Source organism: Pseudopipra pipra, chromosome 8 (genome assembly GCF_036250125.1).
Source record: "Pseudopipra pipra isolate bDixPip1 chromosome 8, bDixPip1.hap1, whole genome shotgun sequence".
In the NCBI taxonomy this organism is placed as follows: domain Eukaryota; kingdom Metazoa; phylum Chordata; class Aves; order Passeriformes; family Pipridae; genus Pseudopipra; species Pseudopipra pipra.
The window spans coordinates 17953182-17976102 of NC_087556.1; the positions used below are offsets into that span (position 1 = coordinate 17953182).

Consider the following 22921-nt stretch of genomic DNA (forward strand, 5'->3'; position numbering starts at 1 on the left):
GTCGATTCAATCAGTTTTTGAGTGTTCATGTGCACAGAAATAGCCAGACATAGTGTAAACACCAGACTTTGTTTTCTATGGAGTTGTCCAAATGGGGTTTATAGGATGGGCAGATTTTATCTTTAGCTTAATTAGCTGAGTAATAGCAGATTCTGCAGTAGCGAAGAAAGAAACATGTCCCACCTAAATTTAGATATGAAAAAGGTATAGAAATCAGCTTGTCTGCCCTGTTAGTGAGGAAATACTGATAATTCCAGGGAATGGGTCATCTGACTTTTCTTATGAGCTTATTGTAGTGTGAAATGAGTCAGTCACTGAAGAAGTTTGTTTCCCCTGACTGCAGAGGGAGGCTCACAAAACATATACAGATTGACATGTCTGACTGCTAGGGATCTGTTTTGAGGCAAATGACTCTAATTCCCTGTGCATTTCTCCTGGTCCTAATGATGTTTTATATCATCAACGAATTCTGCAAATTCTAGTACAACAGGCACTGCTCTGAATACTGCACACCAGGGTGTTTAAAACCAGAAGTTGGCAGATGAATGAAATTGAAAGCAGCCTTCTAGGCTTTGGAAGGATGATTATATTGTTGAGAACAGTCAGTTTTACTGTCATCAAGTTAAAACTGAAGTTGTTTGCATTTTCTTTTCTTTTCCTTTACTTCTGTAGATAAAGTGCCTTGCACTCCTTTATTGGCAGCCTTGAGGGTGACAAACTGCTGCAAAGCCCAATGCACCAGAAAAGCAGGGCTTTGCTTGCAGCATCATCTCACATCCAGATGTGGCTTTTTTATTATTTATCTAATTACTCATGTAATCCCTGAAGGGTTTCAAAATGCTGCTTGGAGGGTTCCAGGAGTTTAACTGGAAAGAGATTTAACTGCCAAAGGCCTTAGGTCACTTCTGATGACAGAAAGACAGGAATTATTCAAGGCTATTTCAGTGTGAGAGGATTATCTGGGTATGAAAGACCCAGTCTGATACAGTTCACAGTCACAAGAAGCACCTGAAAAGACTCTGCTTTCTTCCCAGTAGAGTAGGAAAGCAAATGCTGGGGCCTCTGGTCTTCACAGAATCACAGACTATACCCAGTTGGAAGGAACCCACAAGGACCATTAAGTCCAACTCCTGACCCTACACAGGATTATTGAATCCAACTCCTGGCCCTGCACAGGACCATTCCCAAGAGTCACACCATGTGCCTGAGAGTATCATCCAAACACTTCTTGAACTCTGTCAGGTCTGGTGCTGTGACCACTGCCCTGGGGAGCCTGTTGCAGTGCCCAACCACCCTCTGGGTGAAGAACCTTGTTTTAATATCCAACCTAAACCTCCCCTGGCACAACCTCAGGCCATCCAACAGCAGCAATAGCAACAATGATGATGTTGAAAAGGAAATTAAAAAATCAAAATAAAACTCCAGAAAGACAAGGGATGGAAATTAAAAACTCACTACTAACCAACTGATGCCCAGCCATCACTGAGCAGTGGCCCCCAGCATATTTCCCCCTAGTTTATATGCTCAGAATGTTGCTCTATGGTATGAAATATCGCTTTGATCAGTTGGGATCAGCCATCCCAGCTGAGTCTCCTTGTGTTCTTGTGCGCACTGCTCAACAATCATTAAAACATGCCAGAATTATCAACACTGGTTCCAGCACAAATCCAAAACATGGCCCCATACCACCTATTACGAAGAACATTAACTCCACCCATCCAAAACCAGGACAGCAGGTTGGCAGAGTAGCCAATGGAAATCATCTTCTCTGTTCAGCTACTACACTTACCACTTTTACATAGGACTTTCCTTAGTGCCACGTAGAAAATAAAAATATCAACCTCTGCCTTATTTCTGGCAGCAATTTGACAAAGGATCTGCCGTGACCAGCAGATATTAAAGTTCAGTGATAACTTCAGCATTCAAAATGTGTGTAGCACCCATATTTGTAAAATGCTACACGTAGTTCTAGAGATAAGATGCAAAGCACATTGGTAGTTTTCAGATCACAGAAATTACATTTGACTAGGTAGATCAAGAAACTTAGTTAATAATTTGTGTATGAACTCACTAGACCCAAAACATAACTCAGCTGAAAAAGGATGAAATCAGTGAAGTTCATCAGTCATTCACAATACCTGGCAAACTGCTTTTTAGTCATCAGAAGGGCAAGGAAATGAAGCTGATAACAGCCTCCCCTTGACCTGTACTATGACTCCACCAACAGTTAATCACTATGTTGCTCCTATACCCCATCATCTTTCAATAAAGCCAAGGCGCTTAGTTCTAACCTATGGCCAGCATTAAGAAAGAACAGGCACTTCCCTAAACCAGTCAAAAAAAGTCAGGAAATGGGAAAAGTGAGGTGCTATACATGGTAAAGAGAGGCACAGAAGTGAAGGCTGTGAGTTTCCAAGAGGGTGTCTGAGGTCAGCAGAGTTCCTGAGGCTGCTGCTCTCGGCTGTCTGCACGAGCACTGGAGCTCCTCCTGAGCCAGCTGCAGAACCACCATGGTGCACAGCAGGTCATCCAGAAGGTCCATGCCCTCAGAGATAAAGCAGCAAAGGGGCAACATTATCAGCTGGCCCCATCTGTAACACCATCATCAAAGGGCAGAGGGCCCACTGTGTCTTTCCAAAGGCTGAGCAGGGAATCTGCAACACAAACAGGACCTGAACACAGACCTGCTCAAACTCGGGCTAGGGCCCTAACTAGAGGCATTCTGAAACTTTAAAAAGTTACTTATCATCATCACAAAAGATCATGGAAACATGGAACTTGCTGGTAGTCTTTATATTCTGAAAATAGTGTATATCATAATAAAAATGATAGCGTGAAAATTCACCAAATGACAATTTAAAATTCAAGAAGAATTCAGCAATCATCAAGTAACAAAACCTTTGTTAATGCTTCATGATATCCAGTAACTACAGTGATAAGGAAAACAGATGGTAAATCATGCATTTAAAATACAAAAAAAAAAAAGCAACCATTGCTGATGTCAAGTGATATAATGTAGGCCTTCAATGTGCCTTTCAGTCCTGCCAGAGACAGAGGGAGGTGGCAGAGTGGCTTGAGAAGTTAAAGGAGGAAATCCAAGAAACAGTACAGCCCTAAGAAGTGATCACACCACAGTGTCACAGCCAGTGCTGGACCCTTCTAGCAGGAGGATGATGGTGGAAGAGGAATCTTCACCTTGGTGACACCATCCCCCTGTTGATTGTGTAGATAGTCAGGCTACAGCAAGTTCCTCAGTATCATGTGAGAAGCCCCTACTGCAATACTCTCCAGGTAGAACACAGAGAACACACCACTGGCTAATCTTCTCATCTTCCAGACCAGTTTCCACTGATGGATTTACATCATTTCCTACTGTTTGGGAGGTTGGTTTTTGAATGAAGAAAATTCTAGAAACTAGCAACATTTTAACTTCAAGTTTACAGGTAATGGTATCTGTCAGTCAGGCTTTCCTCCTAAACATGCCAAATTACAGCAAGTGCAGTAAAAGTGTAGTTCATGTTTCCCTACTCTAAATGGTAAGCAAAGAAACGCAGAGAAACTTGAGAAAGAAGAGCTGTGTCAGAAGATGGAAGAAAGTGAGAGAAACAGAGAGCCCAGGACAGGGTGGAGGGCACTGCCTGGGAATGACCTTTCTCTGTAGAAGTCAGTGCCAAACTGAGTAGGTAGTGTATGTAGTGGGGCTGGAGGGTCCTAGGACAGAGACAGGTGAGACAGAGGACCAGTACTTGCCGTGGCCAAAGACCCCAGGTCATTCCCTGTGTGAGGGTTTACATCAGTTACATGGTGGCTGAGGGAAAAGGAGAATTTGCTGGGCCAAGGGAGAGTCTCTAGGATGTCTTTTCTACTCGTCATGATGGAAATCAGCCACGAAATGCTCTGGCAGTGAATAGTGAACTGTCACACCAGTCATGGCCTGCATCCCACAAGGAACAAGAACTTGCGTGAACTCACAAGCATGAAAGATGTCCCCTATCCTTTGTAATTTGGAATACTGAAAGAGGAGAACATCAACTGTGATTTATTTTCCCCACTAAAGAGGTATGAAATATATGATATTTCAATGAAAATATTGTCAATAAAAAATTAAGTAACTGGATATGTACCTCTGCTTTTTTCTCTGTGACTGTCAAATAAAGTTACTAATTGCAGTGAGTCTCCCAGTAGTGCTAAGGCGAAAGATGAAGAGTGATCCACATGTGGTACTGTACAATACATTCTGTTCGTATTCAACAGCTCAGATGGCACAGCTGCTAGAAGCAAAACAGCCATTGCACAGCTGATCTGATACTTCACAAGGACTTGGCAAGAAGGATATTTGATTTATCAGTGCAAATGGATTGGTTAAATATTTCTTAATGAACTCAGTTAATCCAGGCATCAGTTGAAAGGTTTCCAACATCAGACTTTGTAACTAGGTTTTGCGGAAAAGGAGGACTGAACTTCCATGACCTCTTTCAGTATTCCACAACCTCTTTAACTGCACCTTTCATGTAGGGTACATTGGCTCTTTAGACTAAGAGCTATTAAAAAAGGATTATTGTTTATTATTTGATCCAGCTGTACCTTATAGAGAGTACTTAGATCATATGAGGGCCAAGGCCTGCCTAAAAAATTTTCAGCTTTAATGAAGGAAAAATTGAGAAAGAAAAAAAAAAAAGGAACTTTGCCACCCTCTTTTTACACAGTATAGGGTTTTTCCTAAGTGCAAATCAAGTTTCACCAAGCCCTAGACTCAATACTGGATTCATCCTTAAGAGTGGTTTGTGCCATTCCTGGAGACAGAGCAATTTGGTTTGCTTTCCATGGGTCCATCTTAATATTGCTTCCAGACTGCAGTCAGCCTCCTGGGGGAAAATAAGCCATTGAGGCAGAAAGTCATCAGCCAACCCTCAAGAGCAGATCTTGAACGTTGAGTGTCTCAGACTATGTATTTGGAGGCCAAGAAGAGAGAGGGCTCTAGGTAAAATATGATCCCAGAAAACTGGCTCCAAGCAGCGTGGATCCACCATCATTCCCCATAAGAGACTGCTCAGATGCAGAGGTCTCAGAGTGCTGCCAGCAAGGAGCTTCAGCACAAAAACCTGGTCAGTAAGCAAGAACTATCTGGGGTTAGCAGGTTGACACAGTTAAAATAAAATACATGGCAGAATAGATGCAGGATGAGGGCACAGCCCATGAGCAGCAGGTTTCTCAAGGGGGGGAGTGACTCCACTTCTGAGATCCTGCAGGGGACTATGGGCTGCAGAGGAGGGAGCAAGAGGGAGAGATACTGGTAGGTGCCCAGTGCATTGGTGTACAAATTTTAAAAGGATTCTAAACTACTTGCCTCTACCATTGTTTTTTCATTTGATTTTTTACTCATATATAAGGAAATTTTAATCTCCTGGAGTCATGCATACATAGTCTCATTCTATCAGTGTGATAATATGATAAATTCCTTATGTCTATGCTGGGTTAAGTAAATTTTTCCACATTTTAATCTGGCAGCAGAATATTACTGCTGGGAGTAAGCTCTGAAGAAACATACACCACGTCAGACACTTACAGACAATAGTCTATGGGAGAAAAAACCCTTAAGGAGCCCTTCCTAAGGATTTTCTTCCAATCTTGTCTGGCATTGATATGGGAGAACTGGGAGTAATGTCAGTAGACCCCTGTTCTACCTCTAGTTACACAGGGGAAGGTCTTCCTTGCAGTCCCTCAACATCACACCAACCAATGCTGCAAATATTTGCTTTCCTTATTCTTCATACTCCAAACATATTTTTATTTCCCAAACCAAAACCCTAAATAAGAAGAAGCCCCAGTGAGAGGTGGCACTGCACAAAGACAAATGCTACACGTGTCCCTCTTTTAAGAGAACAAAATATTCAGAAGGAGCTGCAGAGCCAGAGTCTTTCAGGTTCAGCAAGGTCATCTCCATCATGACAGAATGTTTCTGGAGCTCTGCAGAGCACTTCTTATGGACCTAGAGATTTGTTTGCTCCATATGAAAAAGTCCTGTGTCACTGTGTAGTCACAGACTGACCTGATGCTCCCAGCCTGAGCGAGAGACCCTCTTCTCCCTGATGTGAGAGAGCACAGAGCAAAGACAACTATGGCAGAAGGACTTCTCTTTCCCCTCCCTATCCAGAGACACAGGTCACCATAACTATTGTTTTGAGAGCTGGATTACAGAGATCTCTAACCTCCATGACCAGGCCACTCCCAGCCACTATCAGACAGCCTTTAGCATAGACAGAGCCTTGGTCTGACCCAGGCTTTGGGGCTGGCTCATTTTACACTTCTTTCACACACATTTCCAGCTGTATGTTGCTATACAATTTAGAATGTGCTTAATTCACCGAATGGCAGAGATGATGTAGTGGGGGGACAGAATTTTAACTCTTCAGCAGGAAATGAATTCTGGTTCTGTAGTCTAGTTTTCATCCAAATCCACCAACAATGTTTTCAAAGAAAAAACAAAACTCAAACAGAACACACACACACACATGCACAATCCCCCAAAAACCAAACCATTTGTTATCACAATTGTATTTCAGCAAAGAAAATTGCCTAGTTCCCAAAGGTCATGTACGCATATATTAACATTAAAAATGCTATTTAAAAGTGAACAGAAGCAAAGTCCTTGAAGTACAAAGTCCTTGTGGAGGTCGTTTATAGGAGGTGGCTGGGTTCCTGCCCACCACTGATGCATTCTCCTTGCCAGAAAAGAAATAGTGTGGAACGATGTCTGGAAATAGTGTCATTATTAAACAGATCACAGAAAGGCTGGTAGGTGCCCTATGGCAAAAGAAACCCCCAACCAAGCAACCCAACCCAACCCAAACCATAATAACCCAAACCAAAACAAAGCAAACCAAAACAAAATACAATTGGGTGAATACTCTCTGTTAACTGGTACTATGTTATTTTGAGAAATGAACAGCTTCTGTTGCTTGGCTGGTTTGTAATAATTTCTGATCAGAATGGGGGGATGCAGGAGGGGGCATGTGCTATTGCTATTCAGTCCCACCAGTGACTGTGGAAGCTGTTCAGGGTCCTCTGAGTGTTTTGAGGTCCCACTGCCCTCTCCTGGCTGGTATTGCCTCTGCTGGAGTTTTCATCGGCCACAAATTGAGGATTTGCAAAGGTGCAACATCTTGGGTTTTCCATCTTTGTTTTTTTAAAGTCAGTTAATGCCAGTATTATATACCATCCAGTCTCCTTGAAAGCAACTGGGCTCCTATTTATTACCCTCTTTGCCTCAAACTCATAAACCACCTCTCCCCATTTGTCTCATTTAGAGAAACCAAGATCACTTCCTTCTAACAGCTGGACCTGGGGGTAATGCCAAGGTCCAACACGTTGCCCACAGCTGGTGGAAGATCAAGGTCTGACTCTAAAACCATATTGTAAATATGGTTGAAGGAATCCTCCTCTCTCCACTGCTGTTCAGCTCCTTGAAATGCACAACAGGCAGAGTAGCCAACAGCCACAATCACAGAGCACTTCATGCAAACAGTTATGGCTACATGGTGATTTCCCTACTCAGGGAAGGACTTAGCAGCCTTTACCAGGCAGTAAAGATTTACAGTGTCGGCAAAGGACAAGAAATATTTCTAAAAAATTAACAACATGATCTAGCAGCAGCAGAGGGCACCAGTGACAAGAACATCTGACTTCTTCAGAGCCCAGAGTAACCCTGGCCAGGGCAGGGCCCTTTCACCCTGCAAGGTCCCTTGGAGGCTCCAGCAGTTCTCCAGGACTCTTCTTTGCATCTCTGCCAACCTGCTTCACTTCTCTGGCAGCTCATCTTTGGACTCTGCTTCAGTTCCACTTATCTCTCATGTTACTTACCCCAACTCCTTACTTACCCCAGCTCCTCCCTGTGTGATCCTTGCTGATGCCATGGCCATTCCTGCCCTCAAAGCTTGTGCTCTGAGCACCCTTGACACCTTTCCTTCTTTACTTCAGGTGCCCTGCCCCAGCTGGAAGAAATCCCATCACAATGGGATTTCCCTGCCACACCCTGTGGTACCTCCACAGAGATGTGCCTGCCCTGTGATTTCCCCTCCAAGGCTTTCACCACTCCTTCCCATCCTCCACAATGACCCACCCCTGGAATTTGAGAGGTCATGGCCACTATGACTCTCATTTCGTAAATCTATCGTAAGACACTCTAGAAAACTCTGATCTCATAATTTTGCTATGAAGAGAGAGTTTCTTTTCTCAGCCCTCCTCATGATCTTCCAGGGCGCAGTGGACTGGCTAAACATAATCACAAAACTGCTTCCAAACTAAACCACCTTCCACCTGAAACAAGCTGGGTTTCAGGAGTGCAAGAGAATAATGGTGGCAACCATGGAAGACCCACAGTATCAAAGGCATGCAATTCGTATCAGAATTCACATCACAGTTGTGTCAGGTATTTCTCTCGTGTTTTCTTTTCTGGCTCACACCCAGACCCTTGAAAGCCAAAACTCTCCTACAGCTGCATCACATCTGCCCTCTCTTATCTTCCCTCCAGGTCCAAATGCACAGCCGTCCCCTGCCAGCACTCTGTGCATGGGAAGTCAGGCCACAGACGCTGCATGCTTGGTGACACAGAGAGATGTGAGAGCTGGCAAAGCTCCCACAAATCACTCCTGCTGCACTCGCCAGCATGGTGGCCATGGGGAAGCAGTGCATGATTTCTTCTACTGCCAGTATGTTCTCATCTTTATGGAGAAAAAGACAGAATTTAAGTCTTACATGTTATGGCAATGAAGAGCCAAGCTCATCCTTCAATAACCACAGGTAAACCAAACGGACTTTTCAGCTGAGTCTTTGCAATGGATAAAAGTTGCACTTACTGGCCCTGTGAATTTAATTAGCTCTGTGAATGACTGAAGATTAAAAAGAATAAAAGAACAGTTTGCTGATTGAACTTTGGATTAGGAAGAAACAAGTGAAATTTCCCAGCTTTAAGTGCCCCAATATTTGGAAAATCAAAAGTAGTCATCCAAAATATATTCTGAAGTGTTATTGGCTTAAAAAGATTTGGTGTGAAAATACCATTTGTTACTTATACCAAACCTGGTTTTACATGCATTTTTTTCAGTGAATTTATTCATAGTGAAAATGTTCATCTTGAAAGACCCAGACACAGATGAACTTTGGCAGGTCAAATGATAACAAAAGCAACAAACAAAACCATAAAGAAGTATCAGAGAAAAGCTGCAGATATATAACTTCTCCAATTGTATTTCTTTTCCCATTGTTCAAGGATTTTTCCTTATTCCAATATATTGATGCTTTAGAATAAACTGCTGTGCAAAATTTACTGGAGCAAAGTAAACTGCTCACCAGCTTAGTGCATTCCATAGGCTCTAATTCTGAAAGCACTCCACAGCACCACTAATTCACACAGACTTGAAGGATATATGGTACAGATGACCAGTCTGAATTTGTGCTATCAGTTTTGTAAGCATAAGTGTCTAACTTACAGAGTAAGACTAGAAATGTGAGGAATTAGTAAATTTTTCTCTCTCAAAAAAAAAAAAAAAACCACAAGTGAATTCATCAGCTTAGTTGATTTTTGCAATTCACAAAAGGTCATTCTCATTTTGTAACGTGTTATACCTGGATTGCCATCCAAACTGTACTCTACATTTTTCTCTTGGTTTGAAATCTCTTGTCCTCTTGAAGAGCCACCAGTGAGGACTACAAACTCTTGGAAAACATGAATAAGCTGACTAGCTTGAAGTACCTAGAAATGAAAGATATTGCTATAAACATCAGTAGAAATCTTAAGGATTTGAATCAAAAATGTAAGTACACCAAATATGGTAGGGGTATAACGAATGGTGCACTTGTTTGGGAAATGAAGCATCTTAAGAGTCAGAAGGTTCACATTCCATTAGGTGCTGAAGGAAAGAAAACTCCCTGAAATAGATATGCTGCTATAGAATGCTAATCTTGTGTATTACATGTATATACATGTATAGACCATGTAGACTAGCATAAGAGAAAATTCATCTGAAATTATGTCCTGGTTTACCCCAAATTTTGGATCTGATAGGAATAGCACTTCTTTTGATTCTTGTTCTTGATTCTCTATGTTAGAGTATAGCCAGTATTCTTAAACAATTCATGCTTTCCTGGAATATGGCTGCCAGTGTCCCCACTTAATTTTGGGGCAGGGGAGGGAAGGAGCTTTTAAATTGTTCTGTCTGAGGAATGTAATGAGAAATTCTTGTGTTTCAAGTGTGAACTGTTTTTTGGAAGTGCATTACTGAGAACTGACAGATACAATTTTCCTGCTTTTTTAAGATGCTGATCTGCAGCCATATCTGGAACAAATAAACCTAATTGAGGAGCAGGTTGCAGCTCTGGAGCAGGCAGCGTATAAATTGGATGCGTATTCCAAAAAACTTGGTAACTATTGTTCTCTACTCTTATGACTTAGCAGCATAGTGACTTGCAAGGGGGGTTAAAAAGAAAGAAAGTCAACTGTTTAACAAATCTGAGCTGCAGAGTTGCCTTTGAGAAAAGATTAATCTAACAAGTTATATTACAGTGGACTAGTACAGGTGTTATTACACTACAGCTTACTAGGGAGGCTTGATTTCTCTTTTACAGTATGCACTGACCCAAATTTTAAAGACCTGTGTTTAATCCTGCAAATAGAGGAATTCATAAAGGCACCCAGGTTCCCTTGGATTAAATTATTATTAGTTGTCTGACTTAAGCCCTGTGTGCTTAAGAAAAAGTATTGTACAATTATATTTGCCTAAATGCATTAGTAATAAAGGATTCTGAATGATCCAGTAAATGAACTTGAATTTTAAGATGTGTAGCAGCTTACAAGATGCAAAGCTCTTCCCTACCCTGTACTAAAATATTGTTCTTTTTCCTTCTGCAGAAGCCAAGTACAAAAAACTGGAGAAACGATGAAGTTAAACAGTCTTAATGTTGGAGTTGGGCAATGAATCAAACTGTTTTCAGGTTTTGCACAACAGCAGTTCTGTATGTTGCCAAGGATTTGGTTGCAGCTAGCATCAAGACTGGGAACTTCTTCTAGCTATTGAATACAGTAGGCTGTATTCAGGCTTAAGGCTGAATAATATTTTCCTCTTCTCAGGAGGTTCTGTTGCTCCGTTGTTTTGCAGTGACAAGTAGAAGCCTGTCCCTTACCTATGCTGATATTGGCTATGTGTGTGTTAGTCCTGTTTTTCACATGAAATATTCTGTCTAAGAAAATTCCTCTGTAACCTATAAAAGACATTTTCCCTCAATAGCAGTAGGACCAAAACTTCACTTTCTCCTTCATTGTGCTCTGTGTTGAGAAGATACTTGGGCCTTTGGACTTATGAGAGGGGTATTGAAACCCCTTAATTTTGGTATCCCCCATTATCTGTTTGACATAGGGAGACTAATTACTATAAATTTACAATAAAACAACTTGCTGCATTTGTTTCTCTGGAATCCTAAGTTCCTGTTGGAAAGATTATATAAGCTGTTTCTGTATTTTTTCAAAGGACAGACTTTTTCCAGCTCCTGAAGATGGTAGAAGAGAACATGTTTTAAACTCTGCCTCAAGTATTGTTGCAATTGCATTCTTTGACTGCCTGGACCTCAGGTGAAATTGCAAGATATATTGCTCTATCACGTGCTCAGTTAACTTAGCAGATCCTTTCTCTACTTCAGCAGTGAATTGTGATCCTGGTAGTTTTTGAAGTGGCATGACCAGCACAAAAAGTTGCTTCTCTATCGGATTAACAATTTCCAAATTGCTAATTTGGCAGAGCCCTGCCTACTGAACAGGCATGCCTCCTACACCGAGGACTTTTTCCATACCTGTTGACCGTAAGTACTTCAAGCTGGCTTTTGAGTGAGTTGCATTTGAGAATAGTGCAAGTGCTGATATGTAGGAAAGAAATACAGTCTGTTTAGAAGAATGCCTAGTGACATGCCAGTGTGGTACACATCCTCATTGTGTTGGGCAGTGTACAGCACTGCAATTAGTCAGGACAGGCACTTTTCCCTAGTGCTATTTAAAAACAGTGAAGCAGACGATCCTGGAGTGCCTTCACCATCACTTTAAATATCCTGGGTTTAAAATAGAAGCAGCATTTCTGTGCTCGCGGTGTTTTCCTGGCAGGACTGCGGGGGGACAGAAGGGGACGCTGTGTCAGCAGGGAAAACTCAAGAGGCATCAGCTGCGAGGAAGTGGAAACCTTTGGGGGTGGGGGTGTGTATCTCAGTTGAGGGGGGGCTGTATATCCCGCAGCGCTCAAGCATTGGGAGTTACAGTTACGACTCATGTCAGAAAACATCCCTGGTGTATTTGTGTGCCAAACAGAAGATCCGTTTAGAAAGGTGAGTCCCAGAACCAAAGTTCCTCAGTGTTAATCAGTAATCCAATAGAGAGCTTCATCCTCAGGATAAAGCAGTGCTAGTGAACCTCAGAATGTTCTATGTCCTACAAAACTACTTTCAACTTCTAGGTTGAAAGTTTCAACCTTTTAACAGTCATGTATAGCTTAACATGCTACTGTGTAGGGTTATCAAGAGAGCACTGACATCCCAAGTGGTCAAAAATATATCTGAAATAGCAACTGGGAGAATCTTTAACTTGACAGCTGTGGATAAAACCACTGTTTTCACAACTTTCCCTTTTAAATGAAGCTTCTGTATGGGAATTCACAAATGTCTCAACATCCTTCCCTTCAGCCTATAAGAGCTGTGTAACATATATGTGCTCATGAGGCTCTGGTATGTGCTCTGCCCGTGTTTTTTTTCCTCTTCAACAAAAAATTTAAAGGTATTTGAGTTTATACCTGACTACTCCAAACTGCTTGTTTTTACCTTTGATCACCCCATCTCCCTTGACCCACATCTGTCCTTTATGTCCAGACATCCAATTAATTCTGTATGTCATGTTAATTTATAATAATAGCTCAGACAAGTGCTATTGCCCTGTTATGGGGACAATGCTGAAGTACATTTGTTTGCTTCATGGATTTCTTCACTGAGTTCTTAGGGACACTTTCGTATGTTTCAGAATTTGCCAGTTCTTCTCTTCATTAGTACTTGTCCAGCTGACTGTTGCTTCTGTAGCTGCTTCCCAACTTCTTAGAAGCATCTTAGAAGCTTGAGCTCACAGGGGTGCTTGTGTGAGAGGTATTTGGGAACTAATAGCAACAATGTGCAGAATGGATTCATCAAGTTTGAAAGTCTTCTTCACGTGGCCAAGTGACAGGACATTGTGTCAGGTTTGCCACAGAAAATTTGTATGGTCCTGCCTGGTTCTGCACATGAGCAAGTAATGCACTGTCTGCACTGTCCCTGCAGAAGAAAAAGCCAAGGCTCACTGTGCACTAGCAGGCAGGGAGCAGTGTGGCTTCGTGGGACATGTAGAACTTTCCAGCAGTGGCTACTTTTTTTAGTTAACCCAGAGGTAAGGTAAGCAGTTTTTGGTTACCATTGCACTGCTTTTTATACCACAAGTGACACAAAGTGAGGCTTCCAGGATACGGCTTTAGCCCTCCTGAAATCTCAACACCCATTTCACATCCTGGTGGAGTCTCTGGGTGCTAAAACTGTTTTCCTGATGATCTGCATTGGCTGCCTCCTTTTCATTTCAGCATGGAGGAAGATGTCTGAAAGAAGGAAGCTGCTTCCTCATTTGCTTTGGCTATTTTAGTCATGGCACAGCTGAAGAGGAATTACAGAGTGCTTTCTTCTTTTTATCAGATGAGACAACTTATTTCTATGATTCTGTGACATTTGTGGCTTTTGCCTTTGGAATGCTATGCCACCAAGTCATGGTATATCTAGCTTATTAATACTTTCAAAGAAAACAAGTTTAGCCTGTTAATAAGCAGTCAGTACCATTGTGGTAATGTTACAGTTGCTGTCTTTTCCCCCATAGCACAGATTCAGCTCTCTCCCTTCACTGTAATCACTATATATTATACTTTGCAGGGAATGTGATCAAGACAGGAAATGCCAATCCTAGATCTGTACTGGTATGATTGGCTATTCATGTAAACACTGTTTATATTTTTTTGCCTGATAGTAACATTGCTGTAGTGATCTTTACGTACTTCATAAAATAATGGGAAGATGCAAGCTGGCGTTTATCTAGGAAATGGCACTGGGGGCATCCTGGTATTATTTAATTTGTCTTTTTTTTTTCCACAGTGGACAGCTCTGTAACTACAGCTGGGGTTCTGATAAGTCCTGTATTATCCCACATTGGGAATGGAAGTTTATAGGTCATTAGCTAGCTCATTCTTCAAGCCATAGGGCATTTCATATACATGAGTGAAATGAAACAGTCAGATTTCAACAGTGTACAAGACTTGAAAAACATTAAACATTTGGAAATACAAGCTTTGTGGATGCAGGTTTTTCACTGAAAGATGGTCTGGGATCTCAGAAAAAGAACAATTCAGTATGCCACTTTTTTATTTTGCTATATAAGTTGTAGTTTCACAAACCTTCATTACAATCACACAGAAGATAACCCATCTGCCCAGTCACTGATAAACTCCATTCCCACCACAGTAGACAATAAGTACTGGGACAAGAATATGTTAGATGACCATCATCTCACAGAAAAAACCTCACTGTTTTATGCTTACCTTTACAAATAGGTTACAACCAAATTGAAAGTACAGAGGAGAGAGGTACCTCAGCAGATTCTGTGGAAAGCCTGGAGTACAAGCATCTGTTCTGCTGTGCTGAGATGATCAAGGGATAGGGACAGCAGTGGCAGGGCTCTCAGTCAGCTACTCCACACACCCTGGTGTATCAGGAGCCAGACAGGAAACAGAGCTGGGCGAGGCAGGTGCAGAGGAGAACCTGTATGATTTTGCACAGGGAGCTGTGTTCTTCCCTGTGCCATTGCCTACTCTGTCTCTGTTTAGAGCTGGCTGTGGTGATTATAACAGCACCATACCATTTTCTTTTCTAAGCGCTTTTGTCTCCATAAAGCATCTAGAAAATTATGAGTGTTTCAGTCTCAACAGATTGGGAAGTGACTGTTGTTTAATCAGAGCAGTCATGAGTTTGGGAGCTGGCAACAGTTTTCTCTTGGCTAACGTGGAACAAAAGAGAGCTGATAGGGTCGGGGCGTCCTTGCCAGACTGGTGATTACTGGAGTAATGTCAATGTCCTTGGGATCCATAATAGGCTTCAAAGTAAAGTTCTGCAGGATGGATGTTAAGAATATGAATATCTCCATCCGGGCCAGACCTTCTCCTGCACAGACACGTTTTCCTGCAAGAAAAGAAAATAATAAAAATTGAGGTGACGCAGTATTTTCCTTGCTAACTGCTTTTAACCACTGTTCCTTGACAGTTCAGATGTCTCAGAAGGCACAGGCAGCACTGCAGCATTTTGGGGAAGCAAGTGAATTAAACTGGGAACTAAGGGTCTAGAACACTAAGAGTGTTCAGTGGGCAAAGGTGGTTTGAAGGCTCTGGTGTCTCATGTTCAGCTACTGTTTGATGGTACGTTTGGAGAGAGAGAAGTTGCATGGCTGAGTCCCACTTTATACACCTCTTCTTGGAGAAGGCATTGAAGGAACTTCTGTGGTTGGTAAAAAAGGAAGTCAACTGACACTCTAATGCAGGGGTTACAGCTGCCCAGAAGTGAGTAGCAGATGTCAGCAGACATCACTGTACAGATCATGGCAATGGAGCCACTGCAATTTTCCAAGAGATTCTAGGAGAGGATAGTCTAGGATCTGAAATAGGAAGAGGTCTTACCTGCAGAAAATGGCATAAAGTAGTCACTCTTTTTAAAGGTACCGTTTGCATTCAGGAAATGTCCTGGGTCAAATTTTTCTGGATTTGGAAATTCCTTGCTATCATGTAGGACAGCAGTCAGCATAGGGAATACTACAGTGCCCTGAATTGACAAAAAAGAAAGGTGCAATGGAGAGTGAAAAGATATGACATTGGTATGGCAAAGATGGTTTTTTTAATGAATTTTAGTGGTGAGTCTGTTTAGAGTATTTCAAATTGCTCCCAAATGGAATACACCTTACATTTATGTAAAAAAATAGAAAGCTCTACCGCCCTCTTCTCATAGAGGATGAAAAATCTTTTCTTTTTTTTTTCTTTTCTTTTCTAATACAAGGGATTGGACTCAATAACTACCAGAATCCCCTTCTAAACAGAACTATTCCAATTCAATGTCACATTGCAGTGCTTTTAAAAATTAAATAAAATACAAAGAATAGAATATATAATTGTTTTCAGGAGATTATGACCTTTCTCAGACACAATGCAACAGACCTTGGGGATAAAATAGTCTCTGAACTTGGTGTCTCTGGTCACAGCATGTGGGACATTCAGTGGAAGGAAATCAATGTATCTCTGGATTTCATGGATCACAGCCTCTGTGTAGGGCATCTGGCTCCGATCTGCCATGCGGGGGCTTAGGTCCCGGCCAATCACGGAATCAATCTCCTTTTGCATTTTCTCTGTTAGGAAATAAGGAAATGCTCAGTGGACAAGTAGCCCATCTGTTTGCCTAAGTCTCTGCCTGTATTTACAACACAACTTGCTTTTAGTAAATTGGGAATATATGAATATACTTAGTACTAACATCTCCTTCTTGTGAATAGGACTAAGATAATACACATTTCCACACTGCAAAGACATGTTTCTTAGTCAGGGGACCATTGCCACATGCAGAAATGACAGGAATTTTCCAAACTGATCCCATAACCTACTAAAACTTTTTACATCATTTATTTCCTTTTCTATTACCTGCTATCTCTGGGTATTTTTGGAGAATCAGAATTGCAAATCTCAATGTGATGCTGGTGGTCCCTGTTCCTGCAAGGAACAAGTCGAGCGTGGTTCTGGTCAAGGTCTCAGTGGTGAATTTTGAGTCAACATTTCCTTTCTCCTGCAAGAAGATTTGGCAGAAGGTTTTGAATGACAAAATCAAGAAGCTTGTTTAAAAAGAAAAGTCCTATGCCCATAATGTATGTTTATAAACATATCTAATGTCCTTTCAAAAATACAGCACTCTCCAGACCACCAGCACTTATGTACTTTTACTGAATAATATTATGAACCTTTTTTAATATGGGAGTAGCACTGAATTACATTAACCAGATTGGTCTTCATCTTTCTTAACTTTGGCTGGTGCTGTTAATTCCGTGCTTAAAAATCCTTGATAAGGAAATGGAGAGGATAGAATGAAGTCAATGTGACAAGAAGAGCAAGTTCCCCCCTTATTTGCAAAAACGCAGTGCCCCATCACATGAGAAAAGATGTGATTCAAGCAGTGATTTCCTTATAATCCAACAAATCTATACTCTTACAATACCCGTTCCATTTTGTTAAGAAAAGCATCAATAAAATCTCGAGGACAAGTGGGATCCAAGGTTTTCTGGTGCTCCATTATGATTTCTGTTGTAAATTGATCGATTTCTTCAACATTTTTTATCAGTTGTTTATGCGGTCCAGGTATTGACTCCATAACAGTTGGTAAGAAATTATATAGCTGTAAAAATAAAATGATAAAAAAGCACATTCTGATTAATGCACATACAATAATATTTCCCCCTAATTGTAACTATGAAAATGGGGCAATTAAACTGTTTTGGAATGGTAGGTCTTTATTACTCAGGATTTTAATGCTATTTACTTTATGGTTTTACTACATTCAAGGATAGACTGCACTTCAGCAACTTTTGCAATTATATCCTTTGGACATACAATCACAATTCCATAAGATAAGAAAAAACCAGCAGGAATTGGTTATATAACTGTCTTTTTCACTTTCAATTTTTTTTGTTCCAAATTTAGGAAAATCCCCTCTAATTAAAAATTAATAATATGAATAAATCTTCATTAATAAAATATTATAACAATAAATGTATTAAATATAACCATACACACCTTTGCTTGTAGAGAGGACTGAAGCCTGCTGTTTTCATCTATCAAATCGATTAAAGTTAGAAATTTCTTGTCCTCGTAGTCAAACCGATCCCCAAAGACAACGGAGCAGATGATGTTGGAAACAGCATGGACTAGGAAGTTGCCAGGGTCAAAAGATTGCTCTGCCACAACAAACAAAAATGTTATCTTGCTTTCAGTATTTCAGGGATCATCTCCCCCTCTAACACTACAGGGTAGTTTCACAACCTCTTGAGATCCAGAGTTTTGCAGTCCTTTGAAACGATGGTGAAGGGCTTGTCCAATTTATTCTTCTCTTCTTGAAGTGAACTAATTTCACCTCAACTAGAATGGTTTAAGTATCTCTTTTGCCCTGTTCTCAGCAGAAATCTTGTCTGAGTGCCTTAGTTCTCTTCAGCTGGCACACACCTGTCTGCCTTATACATTGTTTATTAGAAATGGCCTAAGGATTCCCACAAAATCCCAGTGAAACCATGAGGACTTTGCCTCAACCATGGGTTTAGGTTATTGCATTCTGGTTATGAACTCTATTAGCATAAATTCCATTGTAGAGCCCTCTCCTAGGGGTTCAAATGCCTGTGATCAAACTCTAGTTTCAATAGCACAGCTGCATTAATTTCTAAGAAGAAAACTACAGCATAAGAAAAAAGCAAGATTAGACCCAAGAAAGAAGGAATAGTATAGCGATAGGTTGCATCTCAAGGTTTCGAGAGGAGAAACAACAACATGAAAAGGGATAAAATCCTGAAAGAAAACCAAGGAGTCAGAAAATGTCAACTTGACAGCATTGAGAATCAGTCTATTCCAAGCAGTAATGGCACCAACCCTTCTCTGCCTGACTGGTGACTCCCTGGCCACTGAAAACTCAGCAGATGTCTCATCAGAGGTGGTGAGTATATTAATGCTGAACTTAGAAGATACTAATCACAGCTCTTTGTTATTTGCACAAGGGGTAGATAATGGCTTTATCCTTTTCAGTGGTACATATCTGGCTTGCAAAGCCTTTTAGTACACAGCAAAAGATGCTGTAACAAGGTAAGCAAGAGTTGGAGGTTTGCACAAGGGCATAAGAAATACTTATAAGTGTATAAAAGCATAAGAAATAAGTATTACTGTATAAAAGCATAAGAAAAAAGTATTACTGTGTAAGTCAAAGGATAAAAGCAATGCAGGTGAGAGTGTTTTCTCTAATTTGTAACAGGAATGTTTATCTATGAAGCCAGACTGAATTAGTGGCTCATGGAAAACAGTGATGCTTCATCATTCTGTCAGATCCATCTGCTTTTTCCGCCTTACACAGTTAGCCCACACTGAGAGCTTGCTTGATGGAATGTGGAATGGAAGCCTGGAATTCAGGCTGGTACTGTGCCACTCTCAGGGGAAGGATTTAGAAGTAACATTGACCTGCCTACTACCAGAAAACACATTTGTAGGTGGAAACCAAAGGGCTTACCTTATACCCTGCCCTCAGAAGCAGCCCCTGGTCCCACTGGACAGCCCCACCAATGTGGGAGGTGTGTCTATCTAGTGTTCAGATGGACTGGACCCAACCCCAAATATCTGTAAATGAGTTCTCTAGTCACCCACTTCTTCAAGAACTGTTTACGTGGAGCTGCAGGAGACAAGGGGAGGAAGTGCATGTTGCTTGCATGCTGGCAGTGTCCAGCCCTGTCTCCATGGCTGAATTCCATCAAACCCTTGGCTTTGCAGCAGAGCTGTTCATTTTGCCACTTCCTGTCTTGTCGCTCAAGCAGAACAGGTAAAAAGATACTTTCCAACCCTGTCTCCTACGTTTATCCTCCCCACTGTCACCGAGCCTTTGACCAACTGACTGTCAGGAGTGACAACTTTGCCTATTGAAGCAGGGAGCAGAAACAGCAACCATATGCCCAGTCATGGATTTTGTGAAGCACCCCATATGCCTCATTGTCTCATTGCAAAGATGCATGGTGCCTCAGCAGGCACAACGTCCTTATCCTACCGTGTGTGTTCTTGAGCCTCTCCACCAGAAAATGAGCTTCCTCCTGGATTCGCTCCTCGATGCTCTTTTTCCCCATCCCAAAATCCCGCAACGTGGTGAGTGCAAATCGTCGGAGCTGCTTCCAGGTCTCGCCATTGCTAGTCACAATGCCTGACACAGGGAGGAAAAATAGACCTTCATGAGGAAACAGCTGTTTTTTCCCTAAATGGGAGCTACACAGTAAGTACGCGACCTGAAAAGACAGCTCTCTGTGGAGTTACACTGCTATTGCTATATACCCAGAAATGTCTGTGCAATTATGGAGGTGACGAATTTGATCCATCTGTCACAGCACTTTGAGTAAAACTGACTTTCTTCCCAGAAGAAAAGAACCTATATTAGGATGTAAGTAAGTAGGTAACACTGGGACTGAATAGGCAACAAGCACGTGGCCTTTGCACTGACATAACCATTAAATGTTCTGCTGTGTCTCTTCACAGAGCATATACTTATTGACAGGATCATTGGAACTGCACTGTATATAATGCCATGGAATATGTTCTATTTACCCAGATAAATGCCATACTGGGGACTGACCAGGTGAATAATCTCATGGCCTAATCCTGAGTGTGGCCCTTACCGGCTCAGCCTATATTATCTTATCTTTGTTGTGCTGTGGACTTTCCTTTTACTGATTCCTTAGCTGTGTGTATATTTAGAGTATTTTCAGAAATGGGAGAACGAATGTAAGACCTTACAGGTACATTTAATGAACAATATTTTAGCCAGAATGTGAGGCATGCTGAAAATAGAAAGGCAGTCAATGAAGCTGTCCTGGGACCTTAAACAGTTTTCCAGGGGACCAGTTTACTCAAGGGTCCAAGCATGAGTTGGACTTTTGATCTTTAATTACTGGTTTGTTTGCATGAAAGTAGTAAATGAAATCCACCTCTCCCTCCTCCACTGCCCTCTCAGCTGTGTTCCTGCAGCACTAAAAGCATGTGTTTTTTACGCTAACATTAACAAGGACATACCTGTGCCTTTGAAGAGTTTTTCAGCCAGTGGTAGAAGGCCTCTTCCACTGAAGTCATCTCCTTGATCAATCAGAGCTTCTTTCATAACATCATAACCATACAATACCACAACCTTTTGTGGGCCTAAACGTATCGTGAAGACAGGACCATACTTCTCACTGAGCTGTAGGAAAGAGGAACACAGAGAACAACAGTCTGAATGTTAATCATGTGAAAAGGATTTTGTAGCAAAGGGGTCTGAGCGGTGATCTGCCATTGTCCCAGCATCACTGAGACATGACATTGATTAACAGCAGTGCAGAGCTCTTTCAATTATGAATTACAGACAATTATACAAGAAATAGGTGATAAGAATGGAAGCAGTAAGGTATCAAATCCAAATCTGAGAAAAGAAAATAGTCCTTCATAGGGCTGGCAAAACATTCTGGGAGGCCCTTCTGCAGGGCATAGTGGATAACAGTTTACATGAGCTCAAAACCAAATTGTATACACATATGGAAGCAAATGCCTAAAGGGTTTTTGAGCACAAACAGCAAAGGTGTTTCTCAAATCTCCTGGGCCACAGACCCCTGAAAATTGAGTGAGTATATCAGCAGACAGTCACAGCATCCTTGCACTAATCATGTACTCCTTTCCAGGCATTTGCTCTTGGCTACAATTGCAGATTCTTGGGCTATGTGTTCCAATCTGGAATGCTTCTCATGGTCACTTTATAAGACCAAACCAGATGAAATCCTGTGGTTTTTTCATGGTGGGAAACCGAATCACTTAGTGCTCTGAAACACAGCAGAATGCCTGAGGGTGCTTATGATTCTCAACATTCACAAGCACAAGGGCAAAAATGAGCTCATCTGAGTATGTGTGCATCTGACAATACACACAGTGATGTCAGCCACCACCACCATTTTCCTCTGAAGAACCCGGGGACACCAGCCCTTTCCATATATCTGTCACCATATCCTCACAATCCCCTAAGGAACAGGCACTTTGGATGAACATTCCTTCCAGACCTTGCAACACAGAGGGGGTTTTTTGCCAGAGGGGTGACATCAGCCAGGGGAGGGAATGGACTGCACAATCCACCTCCAAACTTTTTTGTTTCAACTTCTTAACTTACTAGTTCCACTCCCAGGTGATCCTACATATCTGCTGGGGAGCAGAGGCAGCAAAATGGAGCAGGGTTCTCCCCAAAAGGGGGCCAAGCCATCTTTCCATCACGGTGAGGAGCTGGACACAGGAGGATTATAATGCATATTGCAATAGCATCAGGGCCTTGATTGCAAGTCCAGTGCCAATTGCAGTAATGCTGTGAGGTCAGCGTGGGACTCCTCATTAGTATGATCATTGCAAATACATAAACTGACTTGTAATATATAGAATTAGATATATAGATTTCAGAAGCATGTGTATCTGGGAAATCTTTTGTTTCTATTTGAGTCTAACCTTTGGTCAGTGCAAATTAAGCTTGTGAATTAAGCTGAGACTGCAGGGACTGGGCTTTATTTTATATATAGTGAAGATAACATAGAAAAGAACAAAACAGTCCCTTACCTTCTTCAAGCTTTCAGCCATGTTCCGTGGGTTCAGCTGGAGCAGGTTTCCAACAATGGGAAGTGAGAAGGGACCAGGAGGCTCCTTCCCTTTTTGTGATGTGCTTCTCCATGTGGCCAAGAGAAGAAGGCATGAGATACAGACAAGCAAGAAAATAGTAGTCGTTCCCAGGAGCTCCATGGTGGGCTGAGGCAGAGAAGTCAAGTGTCAGAAGAGCCTGATGTTGGACCTGTAAATCCATGCTTATTTATAGGCTGTGATACCAAAGCACGTGGTTGAAATTAGCCAATAGTGCCTTCCTATTCCTGCAGAGATATGAGATTACTTATTAATCTGCTCAAGATAAGAATGAATCTTATTAAAGTTATGTGAGTTATATAATAATCCTAAAGCAATGGTAATTCAGACTCAGTGAAGCCCCAGTAAGGAAACTAATAAACAAGGGA

General features: G+C 41.6%; 2 protein-coding genes across 2 annotated transcripts; one reads left to right on the forward strand and one right to left on the reverse strand.

Annotated features, from left to right (window-relative positions):
* Positions 1-8665: 8665 nt before the first annotated feature.
* On the forward strand, positions 8666-11469 carry LOC135418431 (biogenesis of lysosome-related organelles complex 1 subunit 2-like). Its single transcript, XM_064663838.1, has 4 exons — positions 8666-8799; positions 9691-9812; positions 10315-10419; positions 10907-11469. The coding sequence occupies exons 1-4, from the start codon at positions 8666-8668 to the stop codon at positions 10936-10938; spliced, it is 393 nt and encodes a 130-aa protein (XP_064519908.1). The 3' UTR covers positions 10939-11469.
* Positions 11470-14528: 3059 nt separating this feature from the next.
* Positions 14529-22714, reverse strand: LOC135417987 (cytochrome P450 2H1-like). The gene is made up of 9 exons (XM_064662755.1): positions 22476-22714; positions 20925-21087; positions 19912-20061; positions 17913-18073; positions 17338-17514; positions 16770-16911; positions 16293-16480; positions 15762-15903; positions 14529-15270 (listed from the first exon to the last, which is right to left on the reverse strand). The coding sequence occupies exons 1-9, from the start codon at positions 22653-22655 to the stop codon at positions 15089-15091; spliced, it is 1485 nt and encodes a 494-aa protein (XP_064518825.1). The 5' UTR covers positions 22656-22714; the 3' UTR covers positions 14529-15088.
* Between the last annotated feature and the right edge of the window lie 207 nt (positions 22715-22921).